Below are 20,000 nucleotides of genomic sequence, written 5' to 3' on the forward strand. Positions count from 1 at the left end.
CTCCTGCTGTTGGGCACTGCTGTTGAAGTGCTTTTACTTCCTGCATTGCAAATGACCTGAGTAATATGGCAAGGAATAAGGATAATTCTTCATCCACACAATGTGGAGATAGGTGGGATGCTTAATGTTTATTTATTGGGTGTGTGCTTTGACTCTGCTGTCCCCATATAAGAGAGAAAAGGCCACCAGTATATATTTGCATTGTTTCCATACTCCAAACTCCAGGGGGGGAGTCTTAAGACAGACAAATAGTTGCACTGGGATACCTACGTTCACATCACATACTCACACTAAAACCTTCCCAACACAGAATTGGTTTGGCAACTGACACCAGTTGCCTAAGATGTAACCTCCACATGGAAAACACAGAGTACTTAATACTACACTTTCACCCACACCAGACAGCAACACAAAATCTTTTTACTGAATGGCTGGTGGGCTGAACCTGTGATAGTGGTAAGTCTGTTGTGTGGCCAGCAGGTCTCCTGTAGGAGAGAACCAGGGTGATGGATTAATCACATCAATATGACTCAAATTCTTGTGCACAGCTTAGGCTATATGTAATTTGCATCACACTACTCTTGTTATAAAATATAAAGTCACTGCCGTATTATTCATTCTCTTTTACTCTGAGATGCAGGGACGACCCATCATCCAGGAGGTGCCAAGATAAGAGGGTGGAGGGGAGTGGAGTATGCAGGGGATGGAATGGGTGGGAGTGGTTTCTATGCCTTTTGTTTTTTGGCTACCTCCCTTGTCAGGGGGAAAAGAGCCTTTGGTATATGTGTGTATATGTTTTACTCTGAGCAGTAATAAACACAGAAAACATTATCAAACCAGTTCAGAGAAACCAGGGGTAACTCATGTACAACTATAAAAAAATATATAATCAAAACACTGAGGCTGGCATCCTCGTGTACCCACTCGTGCCTCATAACGCCTACGTAGGTGTCATAGTACTGAAGTGGTTAATTGAGCGACCATTTTGTCCCCACCACACTGGGTCTTCTTCTTCATATAATGATACATATCACATATATCTCAATCCAGACCCTACCTCCATGTCATACTATTCACCAACTACCTTTCCTCTACCTAGCCATATGTTTTTCCTTCATACTCACATATGACATTTCATTTTTTAATCTGAATTCATATGTATCTTTTTATTTTTATTTCTACTTCCATATCCTTGCTTGCATTGTCCTAAGCTTAATCATTGCCCCAGAGGATAGCTGTTTGTGACTGGTGCATTGCAGGCTGTACTAAGTTCTTGGGGCACTTGGATTTGAACTTGATTGGCCTCAGAGGGGCTGCTTTCCACAGGTTGAGCCTTGATTTCAGTGTCGTATGTGTGACCTTGTTCACAAACATGGATACTTGTGAGTTGGTACCTTGGTGTATGTGTGCACTTGTGTGGCTGTGTGTACACTTGTGTGGCTGTGTGTGTACTTGTGCTTGTGTGGCTGTGTGTGTACTTGTGCTTGTGTGGCTGTGTGTGTACTTGTGCTTGTGTGGCTGTGTGTGTACTTGTGCTTGTGTGCATATGTGTGTACTTGTGCTTGTGTGGCTGTGTGTGTACTTGTGCTTGTGTGCATATGTGTGTACTTGTGCTTGTGTGGCTGTGTGTGTACCTGTGCTTGTGTGCATATGTGTGTACTTGTGCTTGTGTGCATGTGTGTGTACTTGTGCTTGTGTGCATATGTGTGTACATGTGCTTGCGTGCATGTGAGTGTGTGTGTGTGTGTGTGTTTTGTTTATTTGTGAGTTTGTATGTTATCAACTTGGTATGTGTATTGAAAGAAAAAAAAAAGGTGAGGCTGTGCTTACTGTTGGCAAAGGCTTTTGCTTATTTTGGCTTTGCTTTCCTTTTGTTTTGGCTTGTGTGTTTGTGTGTCAGGTCACTCTGTGATCTCGTTTGTTTACGGAGATCTTTACTCATCAGGAGCAGCCTAGGGTATTTTATGAGCTTGTAGAGGTAGTATTTACAGAAGCACCATATCAGGGCTTCTTGCTAATTTGTTGTCTGTTACAGTAATGGTGAAGTACTAATGTTGAAATTTATATGAGAGTTAATTTCTTTTATATGACATTATTGGCTGTGGATAAATTATGTACTATAAGCAAAAATTGTATCAGTTCGTGTATGTTCAGGTTGTCCCCATACACTGAAATAATACCAACATAGAATTGGTCTGGCAACTGATACTAAGTCCACTAGATACAAGTACAACATGTAAGGTCGGGTCCACACTTGTTGCATTTCCACATATTGTACTATCTTTGCATACCACCTAGTGATATGATACGGTGCAACAGGGTATTGTACCCACTTGTTGTGTATCTGCCTGCTGTATACGGATACCCAACAAGTGGGTACTATACCCTGTTGCACCATATTGTATCACTAGGTGGTACACAAAGATGATACAGTATGTGGAAATGCAACAAGTGTGGACCCGGCTTTAGATATAAAGCACGCTATACAACACTGTTGTACAGTCACTCACTACGGATCCTCAGAATCTTTTTACCAAGTGGCATTGGTCGTACTAATGGTTGTAGCCAGTTTCTGCAGGAGAGATGTGATTGGCAGGTTTTACATCACTTTTGTGATCAGATTTAAGTAGGTGTTCATGTGGTTCTTGATTCTCTTGGGAGATGATTCTTTTCTGTAGGGATAATGTCTAATTGTTGGCAGATTCCATAAGAACATAAGAATGAAGGAGACTGCAAAAGACCATAAGGCCTACACTAGGCCTTATTCCACGTAGAGTAAAATTAGTCAGTATTTGTTACCAAGACTTGTTTTTTATGGAAATATCGCCAGATGTATGATGACTTGATTTTCATGGGGGGGGTTGCTGATTTTATGAAGCGGTCTTGCTGTGGATGTGCTGTGTCTTGCGACACTGCTTCTGACCCAGGGCAGTGGACAAGATGCAGGGATGACCTATCATCCAGGAGGTGCCAAGATAAGAGGGAGGGTAGAGGGTGGAGGGGAGTGAGTGTGATAGGGATGGAATGGTCTTTATGCCTTTGTTTTTTGGCTACCTCCCTTATAAGGGGGGAAAAAGCCTTTGGTACATGTATGTATGTATGTATGTACCTCATGTATATAGTTGGTAGGGAGGAGCTTATATCAGGAGACACAAAACTGTGGCCAAAGTTGTCACGCTTGCCCCTATAGGCTTGGACTGTTGGAGCAGGTAACAGTTACTGTTGGGAATTAGAGAGGAGTGAGGAACTTGAATCTGCAATTAGGAAGATACAAAACCAGCACATTCTCAATTAAGAACATATTTGTTGATTTTTAATTAATTTCATGGACTTTGTTGTTTCCAAGCCTTATTCAAGATGTTGATATGATTTAGGGATATTACAAATGATGTGGCAGAGGTGGATGGAGTGAACATGAGGGGACAACCAAGGATGAGATAGATGGATGGGGTAAAAGGGGTGTTGGGAAAGAGAGGGATGTCTTTTGAGGAAGGGAGAGGACAGGGATGACCCTTCATCCACAAAAAGCCAAGATAATGGAGACAAGACGTGGGTGAAGGGTGGGTGTATGCCTTGATAGGGCTACCCCCCATTACAAGAAGGAAAGAGCATCTTGGTATATGTATGTGTATTTCCAAAGACACTGAGTATTAGACAATTCACCCGTGGAGTGGATTCATAATGTCCGTTTTGCTCTAGTTTTTGATACATCATTCATCATGTCCTGATATTCATTAGAACTTCTGCATCGTGTCTAAAATTTTGTTTTAAGTGTATATTAAAAATAACATAGGTTGATAGATCCCTACCTAAACTAGCTAAAAAATGTAACATTTTGATTTAACATGTTTATTAATTTGTGTTGTTTCCATGAATGATTATTTGGGGACAAATTAAATCAGTAGGGCCTATTTGTGCATGCATTGAGCACCTTTCTTGTAAATTACTCATTGATTTTGATATGGGAAAAAAGGGAAGATAGGGGGGTGAATGGGAGTGGAGTATGTGGGGATGCAATGGGTGGGAGTGAGTGTTATGCCTTTGTTTTTGGCTACCTCCCTCGTAAGGGGGAAAAAGCCTTTGGTATGTGTGTGTGATGTATCTTTAACAGCTCTGGTAGATCAGGTTGATGTATGGGATGGTTTGAACACCAAGAAGAACGATTGAAGAAAGACTAGTAAGAAGTGTGTGGAAGGTGGAGTCAGACGGAATAGAGTTGAGGGGAAGATCAAGAATGAGATGGACGAATGGGGTGAAACGGACATTGACAGCAAAAAGAATGTCCGTTAGTTTGGCAAGAGATAGGTGTTAATGGAGTGTGAATGGATGCAAAATAAATGTGTCCTGAGGGGATTTCATCTCATCCGCTCCGGAAATTCTTGAGTGGATGAGACGGGTGGGGAGAGTCGTCGTGTAATGAAGTAGTGGGGGTAAACCAGCTTCAGCTGAAGGGCACCGTAAAGAGGTGTTTCGTCTTGCTGCATTGTCTCTAGCCTAAGCACGGAGGGTGAAGTCTCGAGGATGATCTCTCATCCACAAGGAGCAAAGATGGAAGATACAATTAACGGATTTTGGGGTAGATGTTGGATGTGTGATTCACCACGGTCTTGGATCACGTGTTGGACTTGTGATCGACAGCTATCTCCCTCCCAGAAGAGGGCTCAGAGCTCATATATGACCGATCTATGGGTAATGCTGTGACCTTACACACACACACACACACACACACACACACACACACACACACACACACACACACACACACACACACACACACACACACACACACACACACACACACACACACACGCACACAACTCCCTGCCCATGAGAGTTGGAGTAATGACTTGCAGCGCAGTGATACTGAAATTATTGCAGCCCTACATGGGATTTGAACCAGGACTGCTGTAGTGGTGGCCGGGAACTCTACCAACCGTGCCATGTGTTGCTTTGAATTGATCACCCCCCTATAGAATGCAAAGGGGCTATTGATGTGTGTGTGTGTTTGTTTCCCCGTGTCAATTAAGACTTTTAGAGGCTGATTTGTAGAAGAAAGTTATTTTCAGTCGGCAGATGTTTTAAAAGTATATATAGTAAGCAGTGTATGCTTTTGTTAGATAGTTTTTGTTTCAAGACAGGAATACTTTGAAATTTCCTTTAATCCTTTCACTATGACTCATGCTTTTATGGACTTTGTTTTAGTAGATGCTGAATGATTTTACTCAGCTTCAGCAAGAACCTTGTGTCAAAAAGGTTAACTACTTCAGTACAAGTCAAATTCTTGTGTGCGGCATCGGCTGCCATATGTACGATTCATCATACTACTCGCCTTATAAGATATAAAGTCACTGCTGTATTACTCGTTTTCTTTTACTCTGAGTATTAATAAACACAGAAAACGTGGTCAAACCAGTTCATGGAATCTGGGGGAAACTCATGTACAACTACAAAAAAAAAAAAGTTTTATATATATATATATATATGCTAATAAGAACACGGGTACGTGTGTTCACTTGTGCAAAGTAGACCACTTGGAAAAAGAAACTAACGAAGCAGAGCGCTTTCGTATATTACATCTGAAGATGTAATATACGAAAGTGCTCTGCTTCGTTAGTTTCTTTTTCCAAGTTGTCTACTTTGCATATATATATATATATATATATATGTATATATATATATATATATATATATATATATATAATGAAGACTCCGATGCCAGCATTCTCGTTTACTTACACCTCATGATGCCTATGTAGGCATCATTGTACTGAAGTAGTTAGAATCATCTCGGATCTTTGGCTGCAGAGATGTCTATGCATATTCCGTTTTATTAGGTAATGCCAGACGGGTTTATTCAACTTTAGGAAGAACCTTGTGCTGAAGGGATTAAATGGTTAATTAAGAGTACTTTAAAAAGTCCTCATCCTGCTCCCAAAAAAGATTACCATTTGTGGTCGTAACCTTCGAGAATCCCGCACTATTACTGATGTCAAAAGAAAACGTTCAGGTGTGACTATGTAGGAGGTATTTAGTGTGTGGACAAGATGAAGGACAATTGGGATGAGTATGACAACATAGCATAACCCACATAAAACAAGGGTGAGAAAGCAGGGGTACCGCACTGGTGAGTAGCATAGACGTATTGTTGTTTTGCCTCAGTACTTTGAGCAATAGTCACAAGGGTGTACAACCGATCTTGCACATAATATATAGCATCATCTTATTTAACTTGTTCTTTATTCACTTATTAGTTCATTTATTTACGTATTCATTTGTTCTGTCATCTTCCCACATGACATGCAGCAGAGCTTGGAGTTTCCCCTTCCCTTACGTAGTAATAACGCAAAAAAAAAATGACGTAACTTCTCCAACAGCCCTTGTGCAGTGTGCAGCTCTTATTCTCGCAGGACTGTACCTCGTAGCAAGGAGGCACAAGAAAAGTCGGCTATGAATGACCTTCTTGACATCAACTTCAATCCTGCGGGACAAGCGGCTGCAGCAGCGGCGGCAGCATCGGCATCAGGGTCGAGGTCCTCGCCTGCACTTCAAGACCCGTGGGGAATGTCTGCAGCACCACCTCCACCACAGCCTCAGAAGGTGAGAGTCTTCGAATAATTTTTTTTTTTTCTCTTTCTACTTCCCCTGTAAGGGGTAAAAAGCCTTTGGTATATATATATATATATATGTATGTAGTTCCACCTAAGAGTATGAACATCTGCCCTTCCAAAGGCCAAAGGGTTCCCATGGAGATGAATAAAATACTTGGCAGAAGACAAAATATAAGTACCATAGATTATGCAAGGGGTTAATTGAAATAGGTTTGTTCTCATTCATATGTAAAAAGTGCCTTAGGGATAAATTTAGTTTTAATTCTGTTTTGTGAAAAATACCATGCAGATGAATTGGATAACATTGTGGCAGAGAGAATGAAAGAATAAATACTATCTTGTACAGGAAGAGTTAATACAAATCTGTTGTCGTGGGTAGCAGTAGAATCATTGTAGAAACTAGCTGACCACCCAAGACTGTTGATAACAATTGTTGCATCAAGTTTCACTGACTGGCAGCTTGCCATTGATCCCATTGATCTCTCAGGGAATTTGGAATGTTTTCTATGCTACTGGCTTTTAGGAGGAGGGGAACACTATCAGTTGTCAGTTCCCCTTCCGTGAAAAGGTGGCAGAAATGCAGTTGAAGACTGCATGTCTGTTTTGGGGGGCTGCACCTCCAAATGGGGGTGACGATGCTGACAGGTTTTGAAGACGGGTGACAGGGAGATAATTCTCTCAGACAGCAGGACCACGACCTGCAGATATCTGTCTTGGTCTTGAATGTGTAGATTCTGTTTTTATGTGCAGGGTGATTGCCTGGGTAAACACAGTGAGGTGTTTACCCAGGGTATGGGTGCAGTAGCTCATAAATGCCTGAAAATTATCAGTATAAAGGTGGTAGAAATGAAGGAGGGGAGAAGGGACTGGGGAGGGAGGGTCACCTTGTAAGTGAAGTGGCCCTGCTGTGGATGTGCTGTGTCTTGCTGCATTGCTTCTGACCTGGGAGGTGGGCAGGAGACCAGGATGACCCTTCAATGACCTTTCATCCAAGAGGAGCTAAGATAAGAAGGAAGCAAGGGTAGTGGATGGGAGTGGAATGGGTGGGAGTTGGTGGATGCCTTTTGACTTTGTTACCTCACTTATAAACAGGAAGAAGCCCTAGGTATATACATACATACATACATGCATGCATGCATACATACATATACCAAAGGCTTTTTCCCCCCTTACATTGGAGGTAGCCAAAAGACAAAGGCATAGAAACCACTCATACCCATTCCATCACCAACATACTCCACTCCCCTCTACCCTCGTCCCTCCCTCTTATCTTGGCACCTCCTGGATGATGGGTCATCCTTGGTATATAGATAGAAAAATTAAGGAGCATCATTAATAAGGAGGAGGCAAGACCTACTAGTGATCCTCTAGTGACATAAGGTATGTCTTGGTTGGCTACCTACCATGTAAGGGGAAGAGGCCATTGGTATATAGACAGAGCTGGGCATGTTCCTTGGTGCGTCCTGCTTTAGTTTGGCCGTGGTTAGCACTCCCAAACAATTAAAGCAATATAGGTGACAGGTATGTGGCCTACGAAATTTTTCTTTGGTATAGTATGTGGCTTACCAGACTTTTACTTTGATATGAACCTGTCTCTTAAGCTTTAATAATTTGGGAGTGCTAACCGCCGCCAAACTAAATCAGAATGCACTGAGGAATGCACCTGGGGATGCACCGAGGAATACGCCCAGCTCTGTATATAGATATATAGTAAGGTATAATTTGTGTTGAGAGTACCCTTGCAATCTGTCTAGGTACTTGGGCATGGGAAGGTAGTGGGAGACCTACGACCCCCACGGTGTATTGTTATCGCCTGACTCGCCTTTTCCCTCTCTTCAGAATGCACAGTTTCCACAGCCTCAAGTAACTCCCCCGCTTCCGAGACCCCCGTCCTTGACACACACCAACACTTTCCCCTTCATCCCGAGTCCGAGTCCGGTGAGGGAGAAGAGTTTCTTGAATATGACTGAGAGTGTAAAGCCCAGACCCAAGTCTACCCCGTCACCCAATCCCTTTCTTTCCCACCAGGAACTCGAGTTAGTACAATCGTGTGGGTCCTCGGCTCTTTTAGAGGAAAATATTGCTGTTTCTAGTATCAGTATACCCACACCAATTCGGTCAGCTTCCTTAACGCCCACCTTTTCCTTGCCTCCGTTCCCAAACACGCCTGAGCCCCCTACCACTACCACCATTCAAGCTACTCATGCATACAACCCGTGGGGTCCAGTTCACATTAGCATCGCAGCAACCCCTCCTTCAGTGGGAAGCAGCCAGGTACCGAAGATGCTGAGTTGACTTGCAGTTGCCAAGATTGATCCTGTGTGCCTAGACTTGAACTCATACGCTGAATAACCTTAATTTTTCTTGAAGATATTCTTGTGTATTCGTAAATAACTACTTGTGGAGAGACTAATACAGTGACAGAATAACAAAACAATGCTTGAGTTTTCTAACACGAGTTAAGACAGTTAGACTAAAACTTAATAGATGAAGTTTATGTTATGTGTGATCTAACTTATCTAAACTTAGGTTTAGATCATTTCCAAAGACAGGACTGGGAACTGATTTACTCACTCAACTAAAAAGGAGATGGATTTATTTTTTCTAGCAAATGCTATCTCACAACATAGAATGATGGGTTAGATAATGAAAGCCACTGGTCATAATTACTGATTGATTGCTTTACTCTTCACTACTAAGGGGGGTTGTGATAGAAATAGATAGAATGGTCTGTTGGCAGCCAGAATGAGAGGCAAGGTAGAGCCCAGTGGAAGAATTGATCAAGATAGCCAATAACCCTTTGCCACCAAGGGAGTGCTATTAACCACTTCAGTGAGTCAAATTCTTGCATGCAGCATTGGCTGCCATATGTATGATGCATCACACTACTCACACTATAAAATATAAATTCACTGCTGTATTACTCATTCTCTTTTACTCTTAGTAATAGTAAACACAGAAAATGTGATCAAACCAGTTCACAGAATCTGGTGGTAACTTATGTAAAACTACAAAAAAATATGTATAATCATGACACTGATGCCAGCATCCTTGTGTAGCCACTTGTGCCTCATGACGCCTATGTAGGTGTCATTATACTGAAGTGGTTAATGAAATATCCTGGCATCATGGGATGGATCAGTATGGTGGCACAGCAATTGTTGTGGCTGGTCTTGTTCAGCAAAGGATTAAGATTCTAAGTGGTATGCTGGCTGAGCGGGTTAGGGCGTCGTTACTTGCAGCGAAGGTTGAGGTGAGGGCGGTTCGAATCCTGCCACCGGCGAAGTTGAACCAAGGGCATGGTTGATTAAATTCCATGCTTCAAAGCCCTCTGTGAGGGGCACCGTCCTAGCCTCCCGATAGGGGGGAGTGTGTGATGTTAAACCATATCACATCACATCATGCTGGTCATGTATTAACTGAAGAATATCCCAACTATACCAGGATAAGCTTAGGTGTAGCCAGTGAAAAACCTCTTGGAAGATGGAGTGGTTCTTAGAAATTTTATGGTATTTCGAAAATGCCTGAAGGAAAAATGCCCGATGTAATGTACATAGGACTGATATACAAAGAGGTGCACTGCACGATGTAGTTTTCTTGTGTTAGTGCTATGTGTATGGTGTGTTTGTGCAAGAACTACACTTCTGTGTGCTTGGTTTTGATTTGTAGCATATATAGGTTGTATTTGTTTTGCACTGTTTTTGGCTAAGGGTTTAGGTATGTGGAGAGAGCAGATCCAGTTAATATATTATGCATTGTTTAGTGTTGATGTGGTGTATCAATTAACAACAGCTGTTCTTCTTTGAGTGGTTGTTAGTTAACGGCATTTTCATTTTGATAATTATAAGTGTCCCTGTGAACTTCATACCTGTTTGTACAAAATTACTGAGAAAGATCTGGATTTAATCCATGAAATAAAAAGTGGCAAATAGAATGTTATGTGAAGAAAATTAAATATAGAAAAAGGCTTCAGGGTCACAGAAAATGAAAGAGTAGATCCCGATTTGATAAAAGATGTATCATTTTGTGTCTAAAGATGTGTTTTGCTTGGTGTAATTATCAATCCATGATGATCGTTCATAGCTCAATGATGATCGTCAAACAACTGTCTAGAACACTAATTCTTTGTTTTTGAAAGGAACTGTTTTGCTTAGAGCTACAAAGTAGGAGGCTGATCATTTTAATCTAACCTACCAGTGCATTTACCTAACTATGATGCCAGGTGTGACATGCTTCACCTCCCATTGGCTATGGTAGGTTAATAATTGCACAGAATAAAATGTACCTTTAGACTAAACTTTGAGTATGTGATAGTGATCTAGACCCCACATAAAGAGAAAGATGTCAGGAAACTTGAAGATTGAAGGACCATCACTTGGTAAAACACAAAACATTGTTCTTCTTAAGAAGAGCTGATAACCCATGGATGAAAGAAAAAATGAAAATGTCTAATCATCTTGTACAAGGGGAAGGGAATTCATAACCCGCCTTTGTCCAATAGGGAATAACTGCAGTAAGACATGAAATCAAATCTAGAAAAAACATTGGAATATTCAGGTTCCCCAAGAGGACATATAAAAAGTGGAATGACCTGGCAGAAGTAATAAATACTCAAAATATGTGTTGGACTACATAACAATGAAATTTCGACACCCCACACAGAAAAAGGGAGTGAAAAACATAGACAAGCAAAGAACCTACAACCATAGTGAAAGGATTATGTTTGGTAGGAAAGTTGTCACTTAATGGAGGACATAGAAATAATTTGAAGCAGCAGAAAGCTGGATATGATAAATGAGATGAAATCCAAGAATTTAGAGATAAATTCTTTTGGATAAAGTTGTATTGAAAGCACGAGATGTAGATACATGCAAGTGAGTAAGAAGAGGAAGGTGTGTGTCAAGCCTTCTGGCACTTCTGTAACATTATAGAGATGTATGTGATGATTTGCTTGATAATAGTTTTACTGCCCTCATGAATCGTTCCATAATGCATTGGTGTTTTATCACTTCTTCTGTAGTTGGTGTTTGGAACTTTTATTAGTGCAAGGCCAGATATATAATCAGGAATTTGAAGGAAATTGATAAATGTTCCTTGCTCAAAACAAGCCTGTCTCAGTAATTGTTGCATTTGTATAACCCATTCTCTCGGAACTTTGAATGTAATATGTTGGCAACACTGTATTATGTAGTTGGACAGTCATGCCAATAATAAACAATCTCTTCTACACCACAGACTAACATGCTTGTGGACAATGGCCTGGATGTATTTAGCAATGGCAATAGCCTAACTCAAGTGGTGAGCATATATAGGTCTTAAAATCTTGTAGGACTTGGTTTTTGGTGCTCCTTGCTTGGAGCAAAGTTGTATGATACATTCCCTGGTATGTAAAATATATCTAGTAATGTACCAGGGGTAGACGCACTGAAGAGTTGGGCAGACTTGTGATGCCATCAAGCTTTGTAGGAGTGAATGTGGTGGTGTATTAACCTTATTGATCTGATAATCAACCCAAAAATCTGTAGATACAAAATTTGTGTGCAGGAAGCAGAGACTTGACATTTCTCCCTGTAGTTCCCTGTTTTTCTATGTACCCTTGTTAAACTTTGAAATATTTGCAGCATTGCTTTTGTTTTGTGTCCATTCCTTTTTATGAAATTGAAATTCAACAATTCCCAAGAGATCTAAATTGACAAGAGTCTTGGAAACCTTTAAATTCTATATACAAAATTGTGTCAGTAAATGGATTAGATACCTGCAGCATAAGAACTGTCAGGAGTATTTCTTAAGTATTTGATGTTGGTGAAGGAATGAAATCATAATTTTTTTCTTTTTCTGATTGATTTCATAGGGTCTTGTAATGTACTTAGTAAAAAAAAAAAAAAAGAAAAAAAAAATTACTAATAATTTAGTAGGATTTCATTCCTATACATAATTTTTATTTCAGTAGTGAGCACTTTTCTTAATATTTCTTAAATTTCCAAGTTAAATATAATCTTGTCCATCTGATATAATTAGTTGACAGAATCCCTTTTGATCTAATTAATATGAACTTTAGCTGCTAATTCTGAATTCATTTAACCTCACCTTACCCTTTCTTCTGTCCCATTTGTTCCTTGGTGAGCAGACAGACCCTTGGGGAGTTCCCCTGACTGAAAGCTCCAGCACTCCCAAGCAGGTAAACTCGTGCTCTATAGATCTAGCTGGTTACTTACGACCTCCCTTACAGAGTACCAAGACCCAACAATTAACTTTTGAGTGTCTCATTCTTGCTCCTGTGCTGGGTTGTGTCAAGTTGCATACGCGTAGGGGAACTTGAGCAAAGGTTGGATGGAAAGGCCTCTACACCCATTGATGAAGTTAAAATGGAAGAAAAAATATGGAGGTGTACAGTAATATTAAAAACTTCTGTCGTACGAGTATCTGGAGAAGGTGGTGAAACGACAGTATTGGAATCGTTCACGTACGTAAATGTGCCGTACCATTGTGACATTATGGCTACAGCAACTGTAGTTTGTGTCCTTGTGTGTCTTTCCAGTGGCACTACTTTATTGTTTGAGATGCATCTTAGTGCGAGGAGTTTTGGCAACAGCTGTGCAAGAAAAAAGTTGATAAAAGAGCGGAAGTTTTCCCGCTCATGCATGGGTGAAGATGCTCTCCCATTCTTCCTGATGTTCCTCTTCCTTGACACAAACTGAACTGCCTCTTGAGGGCCTCTAGTTTCCATTGCTACTTGGCATTAGGTTTTCCATTTGAATTGCACCCTAAACAAAAGCATACAAGAGATTATTTTCTGCATAGAAGGTAGTGTAGCTACCAGCTTTTTTTTTTTTTTTTTTTTTTTTTTTTCTCTAAAACAGAGTTCATGTATAACTTTCCTATCATGTTTTTTCTTGCACCTGATTTGTAATTTATTTATCTTTATTTATTTGTATTTATTTATTTTTTTCTTTCTAATAGTTTTTACTTGGGAATTTAGTTTTACATGGAGCCAGTGTAGTTGTTAATTTGTTGAATTAAAAATGTTAAGTTTTTAGAATAGATTTTGTTCAATTCAGTGTTCATGATCGCTAGTTTTTTAATACTGCAAGCCTGTCCCATCTTCAGTTAGTTTTCCAACCAATCGGAATATGCATTTAAGTTACACCTTGTGCACTTTATGATTTCTAATCTAAAAAACAAAGTTTAGACAGTGTATCTTGCTATGTATTCTCACACTATCAGTTAGTACCAGTATGGACTTTTTCTATATATATATATATATATATATTTTTTTTTTTTTTTTTTTTTTTTTTAAGCTTTAGCATTAGTGATGGGAAGCAAGACAAGTATAAATATTTTATTATATATATATATATATAATATTCTCTCTAAAACCCTTATTTTCTTTTTTTTTTTTTTTTTTTTTTTTTTTTTTTTTTTTTTTTTTTTTTTTTTTTTTTTTTTTTTTTTTTTTTTTTTTTTTTTTTTTTAGGGTTCTTGTTAATATCAGAATTGTTACCATTATTACTATTTCATTTTTTTGACAATCACTTTGTGGATAAGTGTTTGTTTATTTCTTTTTTTATTTGTTTGATTATTTTTGTTTTTATTTATATTTTTATTAATTGTTCTTTTGCTTACATAGAGATAGCATCTTTTTCTGTTAGTTGCTTGGGTTCTTGGCTAACATAAGAACCATTCACATTCTCTTGATGTTTACAGAGTGATCCATGGGGTGGATCTCCCATCTCCAACCCTCCCTCTCGAGTAACTTCACCTCCGGTCAACGATCCTTGGGCTCCCGTCACCACAACCGCCACATCATCACCAGAACCCACAAAACCAGGTATGTTAACCACTTCAGTACAAGTCAAATTCTCGCATGCAGCATTGGCTGCCATATGTATGATATAACACACTACTTGCATTATAAAGTCACTGCTGTATTACTCGTTCTCTTTTACTCTGAGTAATAATAAACACAGAAAACGTGACCAAACCAGTTCACAGAATCCGGGGTTAGCTCATGTACAACTACAAAAAATATTTATATAATCAAGATGCCAACACCAGCATCCTAGTGTATCCCCTTGCACCTCATGATCATGGCGCCTATGTAGGTGTCGTCATACCAAAGTGGTTAAAAGAGGATAACCACACAATTTTGATACGTTGAGAGAATTGATAGTACATACATATACCAAAGGCTTTTTTTCCCCTTTACATGGGAGGTAGCCAAAAAACAAAGACATAATAGTACAGTAAATATTCCAATTATCCACCACTCTCACTTTCCTGTGCTGATTTATATGTTCACAAAAAATTTATTTCAAAGGTGGGGGGCCCAGATAACTGCTTATGTAATACCTCTTCCTTCTTAGCATGGGGAAGGTGTTGAGATGGGAGGGGCACTAAATAAAGGATAAGAAACATATTGGTATATGAATAGATAGATATATGCCAACATACATATATCAAAAGGCCCTTTCTTCCTTATAAGGGAGATAGCAGAGTCAAAACATGCACCAGAACCCTACACCAAAACCTTACACTGATCCCACTCCCATCCAGGAACTCATTCGTAGTTCTTTCCATCTTAGTTTCTTGTGGATGAAGGGTCATCCTTGCTCCATACCCACTGCTCAGGTCAGAGGCAATGCAGCAAGACACACCGCCTTCACAGCAGGGCCCATCAGCAGAAGCATGATTACCCCCACCTCTTCATTACATGGTGATGCTGTCTCCCTCACCCATCTCGTTCAATTGAGAAAATACAGAACAACCAAATAGTTCCTTCAGGCCACATCATTTCTTCACACATACATATTTTTTTTTACTAACTTCTTCAATGAGAGTCAAATACTCATGCACACATTAGGCTGCCTGGTGTATAGTGATGCATCACAATACACACATTTTAGAATATAAAGTTACAGCTGTTATACTCATTCTCTTCCACCCAAAATGTTTATGATCACAGAAAACACAATCAAGCCTGTTTACAGAATACAGGGGACACTCAGCTACAACTACAAAATAAATATAATTAGGATGTTGATGCCAGCATCCTCATATCCACACTTGCCTCATGATGCCTGTGTAGGCGTCATCATATTCTCGGGGTTAAGTATATGAAAAACAATGGAGGTCTAAACTAAACTGCATACTTACATGTAAACAACCATCACTGGACTCTGTTTCCTCGCACAATCTAACCTAACGCCAAACACTTACCCGAGGCGTGTTGGTTTGTGATTGGGCCACATCCAAAAGTCAAGGTGACATCATTGCCATGACCAGCATCTACATACACCACTTTATGTAGACTCACTAATAAATACATATATCAAAGGCTTTTTCCCCCTTACAAGGGGGTAGCCACAAAACAAATGCATAAAAACCACTCCCACCTGTTCCATCCCCATATATTCCACTCCCATCCATCCCCTTCCCTCCCTCTTATCAGACTCACTAATACCAATATTTAATGTAGGTATTTAGTTCTCCATTATCGTGGTGTAAGTGTCTCAACAACTGCCTCGTTATTATTTTAGCAGGCCTGGACGATCCTTGGGCTCCCAAACCTGTCGTGTCAACGTCCCCAACACCAGCAGCCCATGACCCGTGGGCTCCTGTGACAAATCCTCCTGCAGAAGAACCAGCTGCTGTAGATCCATTTGCACCTTTGTCACCTTCCAATGGAGATATGGATGAGTTTTCCATGCTTTCCACGCGGGAGAAGCCAACTAGTGAGTTGCATGTTGAGAAAAAGGATTGTGGTACTCCCCAAGGCAGTCGTAGCTCCTCTTGGGGATCGGTGCCACCCAATACAACAATATACAAACAATGCATACGCTCAGTGATGAATTATGCGAGTCCTGCATGGGCTCCTAATCTCAGTGAGACACACCACAACACCCTTCAAATCATACAAAATAAACCCCTAAAAACAATTACAGACTGCACAAATACAACACCTACAGACCATTTACACCATGAAACAAAAGTCCTCAAAGTCAAGGACCACCTCGACATGAGAGGCACACAAACACTTGCCGCAGCCACCACAAACACATCACACCCGCTACACTACATAGCAGAACACCCACACACACCAAGAAACATTAAAACAACACCCAAAGACCTGTATCACACACAGATACTCTCTTCTCTTCCACAACCACCAAATACCAGCCTCCGGAAACATATAATCATATCACTCACCGCTCCATTAACACACTGAAAGACAACACACTGCTGCATGCCAGACCCCCTGATATCCACCCTTCTGAATCCTCTCTCCCACGAAAGGACAGAGTCCACCTAGCCAGACTGCGGTGCGGCCACCACTCAGCACTTCTAAGCTACCAGAAGAGGCTGGATGACCGCATTGTGAACAGCTGCCCAGGATGTAACACTTCATACCATACAACACATAATGGAAGACTGCATTATACACAATCATGCACGCAAACAACACAACATACACTCTATAAAGGATTTGTGGGAAAACCCAGTTTTGGCTGTGGCATTCCTTGGGGAGACGGGACTGCTCGGACAGACAGTCTAGGGAACGACAACAACAACAACAACAGCTAGTGAGTTGCATGTTGTATGAACATAATTCCGTGTGTGTTGGGAAATGATGGGTATAAGGTGACCGTATGTTCCGTGATTCACACAAGTTAAATTTCGCACTTGCAGACGGAACCTCAGATCCTTTCAGTCTGGGTGAATTGTGTGGAGAGTTGCCAGATTCTCCCGTTTTATGTAGCGAACCGCCTAAGACGAGCAAATCGCCAGCATCCTTTTTAGGGGAGAATTCCAACCTAGTCAACTTGGACAATTTGGTGTCCACCAAACCAGCACCTCCTGGTATGGGTAAGTGGGGAGGAAGGGAAAGAGTCGTCAAGAACACAAGATTTACGTCGTCAGTAGAACCCTATATTTGTCATCAGAATTTAGTATTATAAAAAAATGGAGATTTTTCGTAAATGAGAATACGAATCTCCTAATCCTTGTATCATCACTAGATTTTCTGTTTGGGTGAAACGAGTATTGTTATGTTGGTGATATGTAGAGTACTTTTGGTTGTATATAATGGTAGTAAGTGGTGGTTCTTATGAGGATCTAATCTGTTTTCTTGATTTTTCTCTTGTCCTTTTCCTCTCCATCATTTTTTTTTTATTTGCTTACTTATAGGTGTAACAAACCTTACCCATAGCGTCTTCAATAGCTCCAGCAACAATAACCTCACAACAGTTGGCCTCGGTAATCCAAGCAATTTGAATAGTAGTCTTGGAAGTAAGAGCACTAGTCTTGGTAATTTGAACATTCTCATGGGTAGTGTAACCAATACTCCAGGTAATTTGATGAGTAGTATTGGCAATATGGTCGGTAGTGTCCAGAGTAATCCTTTCTCTCCACTGAGCAATGCGAACAACTTGAATCCTAGTGCCCCGTCGACCCTCTCTCCTTGTGTTGCAGGCGTCAATCCCTTCAGCTCCCCCGCGGCACCCAACCCCTTTCAAGCCCAGCAACAGGTGGCAAAACCCTCCATGAACCAGATGAGGAACGTAGTGACCACAGGGCCCATGGTGATCCCGGCATCCAGTATGGCACCTGTCGCCACAACAGCAGTAGCTCCTCCAGCAACACAGAACCCCTGGGTTCCCCAGCAGCAGCAGCCACCGCAGCAGCCGCCACAGCAGCCGCCGTCCACGATGGGCCTGGGCCTGGCCCCGCCTTCTGCACAGTCCAACGACCCGTTCCTCTTATAACGAGAGAGCACAGCTTGGCAGTAGTTGATGGTTTGCCTTGGATTGTTTTATTACACAGGATAAAATTCATACTTGGTTTGTTTATACCATAATTTGGGGTTACATAATGCCATTTATTCATTTGGCTAAGATGAGTTGGGTTGGTTGTTGAAAAAGCGTCACATTTGAATTGTGCGTTACTTGTAAGATAAAACACCTCACTAGGATAAGTACCAACTTTGCAGCTTTGTTCATATAGGAAGGCAATGCAAAGCTTTAGCTTAATTCTTGCAGCTTATCACTGCTACTGTACATAAAGCAAAAGGCTATTTTGTTTATTTTCGTGTAATGATTTACGTTAGACTTCAGCATTTGCAAGTGAACAAAATTACAGTAAATATGCAAATCAAGTAAATGACTTCTCAACCAAAGTGAAATAGGATTGTGTAGAGTCAAATTGAAGGAGGGACTTGCCCAGAATATATTCTGAAAATGTTATGCATATAAAGTATTTATTGTACCAGTAGTGAATCAGAGTGGATGGAAAGCTTAGTCAGCGAGTCAAGCGGAGGGCAGCGAGTCTGACAGGGTACAACTTCCTCTGTTCCCACCTCCTAGTTTGGTCTTGACTCCTCTACATCTAGGATAACGTAACTTATTTATAAACTTATCAAGTAGATAATACCATGTTCTGATTGTTATCACTCGTTTTATCATGATTTTAACAGTAAATTTGCATTTTTAGAGGGTATAATCTAATGGCTACACTAACACGGGAACTTGTTTTGCAAATAATGTTAAAGGATGATAACCAAGAGGACTAGCACACCTTGATGAAGGGAAGACGTTCTACCATTGCAAGGCTATTCAAATGACTCAAGCAACTTCATCCTGTTTTATCAAAAAAGGAATAATGATAAAAAATAGAAGAAAAAAAATGGATTCTGATAAACTACTTGATACAAGTGAAGGTCTTTGATATATGTAGGAGTATGTAAATATTTGTTTATATATTTGTTTTAGTGTGCTAGTGGATATGCATGTGTGTACGTTTGTGTGTGAGAGGTAGAGAGGTTAAGATTCTCTATGGTCTTGGGCCATCTGTTGGACTCATGATTGGCAGCTAGTAGCCTCCCAGACGAGAACTCAGAGCTCATATATGACCTGATGTATGGGTAATGCTGCAACCTTACACACACACACATTCCTATACCTACACCTATCTAACTCCTTGCCCAACTGAGTGGGGTACCAGCATCAGCCCTGGGTGAAGACCAAACTTAGATAGTTGAGTTAACAGGGAAATGCAGTGTTTGCATTGTGTATGTGTGTGCATATGCGTGCATGTATGTGTGCGTGTGTTTCTTTGTTTAGCCAATTGTACTATACAGGATAGGGCTGTACCCCGTGCTTCCATTGGTCAAAATTAGCTTTGAATTAGCATGTGTTTTCTAACTACTTCATTCATAGTGTTACACATGTCTGTGCATTTGTATGGAAAACTATGTTCTTTAATATCCTTCAAACTTTTTTTTTCTCACTCTCTCCACACACTAGGAAGTCCTCCTTGTTAGTTATGCCCCCACATTTTGTTGTTCTAAACAGTTATTATATTTCCATTTTCTCTTCTTTCTACAAACGTCGGAAGTTG

The 20,000-nt window shown here is 40.5% G+C and overlaps 1 protein-coding gene across 11 annotated transcripts in view; it reads left to right on the forward strand.

Annotated features, from left to right (window-relative positions):
* lqf (epsin homolog lqf) overlaps window positions 1–18,439 on the forward strand; it is a 130,953-nt gene extending 112,514 nt beyond the window's left edge. The window contains exons 11-19 of one of the 11 annotated variants that reach the window (XM_076176424.1): window positions 6,408–6,597; window positions 8,448–8,882; window positions 11,844–11,906; window positions 12,736–12,786; window positions 14,313–14,436; window positions 16,145–16,339; window positions 17,295–17,471; window positions 17,793–17,894; window positions 18,078–18,439. In XM_076176424.1, coding sequence (XP_076032539.1) covers window positions 6,408–6,597; window positions 8,448–8,882; window positions 11,844–11,906; window positions 12,736–12,786; window positions 14,313–14,436; window positions 16,145–16,339; window positions 17,295–17,471; window positions 17,793–17,894; window positions 18,078–18,370 — 1,630 coding nt within the window. In that variant the 3' untranslated portion in view covers window positions 18,371–18,439. Of the gene's footprint in view, window positions 1–6,374; window positions 6,598–8,447; window positions 8,883–11,843; window positions 11,907–12,735; window positions 12,787–14,312; window positions 14,437–16,144; window positions 16,340–17,294; window positions 17,472–17,792; window positions 17,895–18,077 lie in introns of all 11 variants that reach the window. The other 10 variants (XM_076176428.1, XM_076176429.1, XM_076176425.1 and 7 more) reach the window with 10 other exon arrangements.
* Window positions 18,440–20,000: the final 1,561 nt, after the last annotated feature.

The sequence above is a fragment of the Oratosquilla oratoria genome, chromosome 39 (genome assembly GCF_046742065.1).
Source record: "Oratosquilla oratoria isolate Oo_2021 chromosome 39, ASM4674206v1, whole genome shotgun sequence".
NCBI classification, from domain to species: domain Eukaryota; kingdom Metazoa; phylum Arthropoda; class Malacostraca; order Stomatopoda; family Squillidae; genus Oratosquilla; species Oratosquilla oratoria.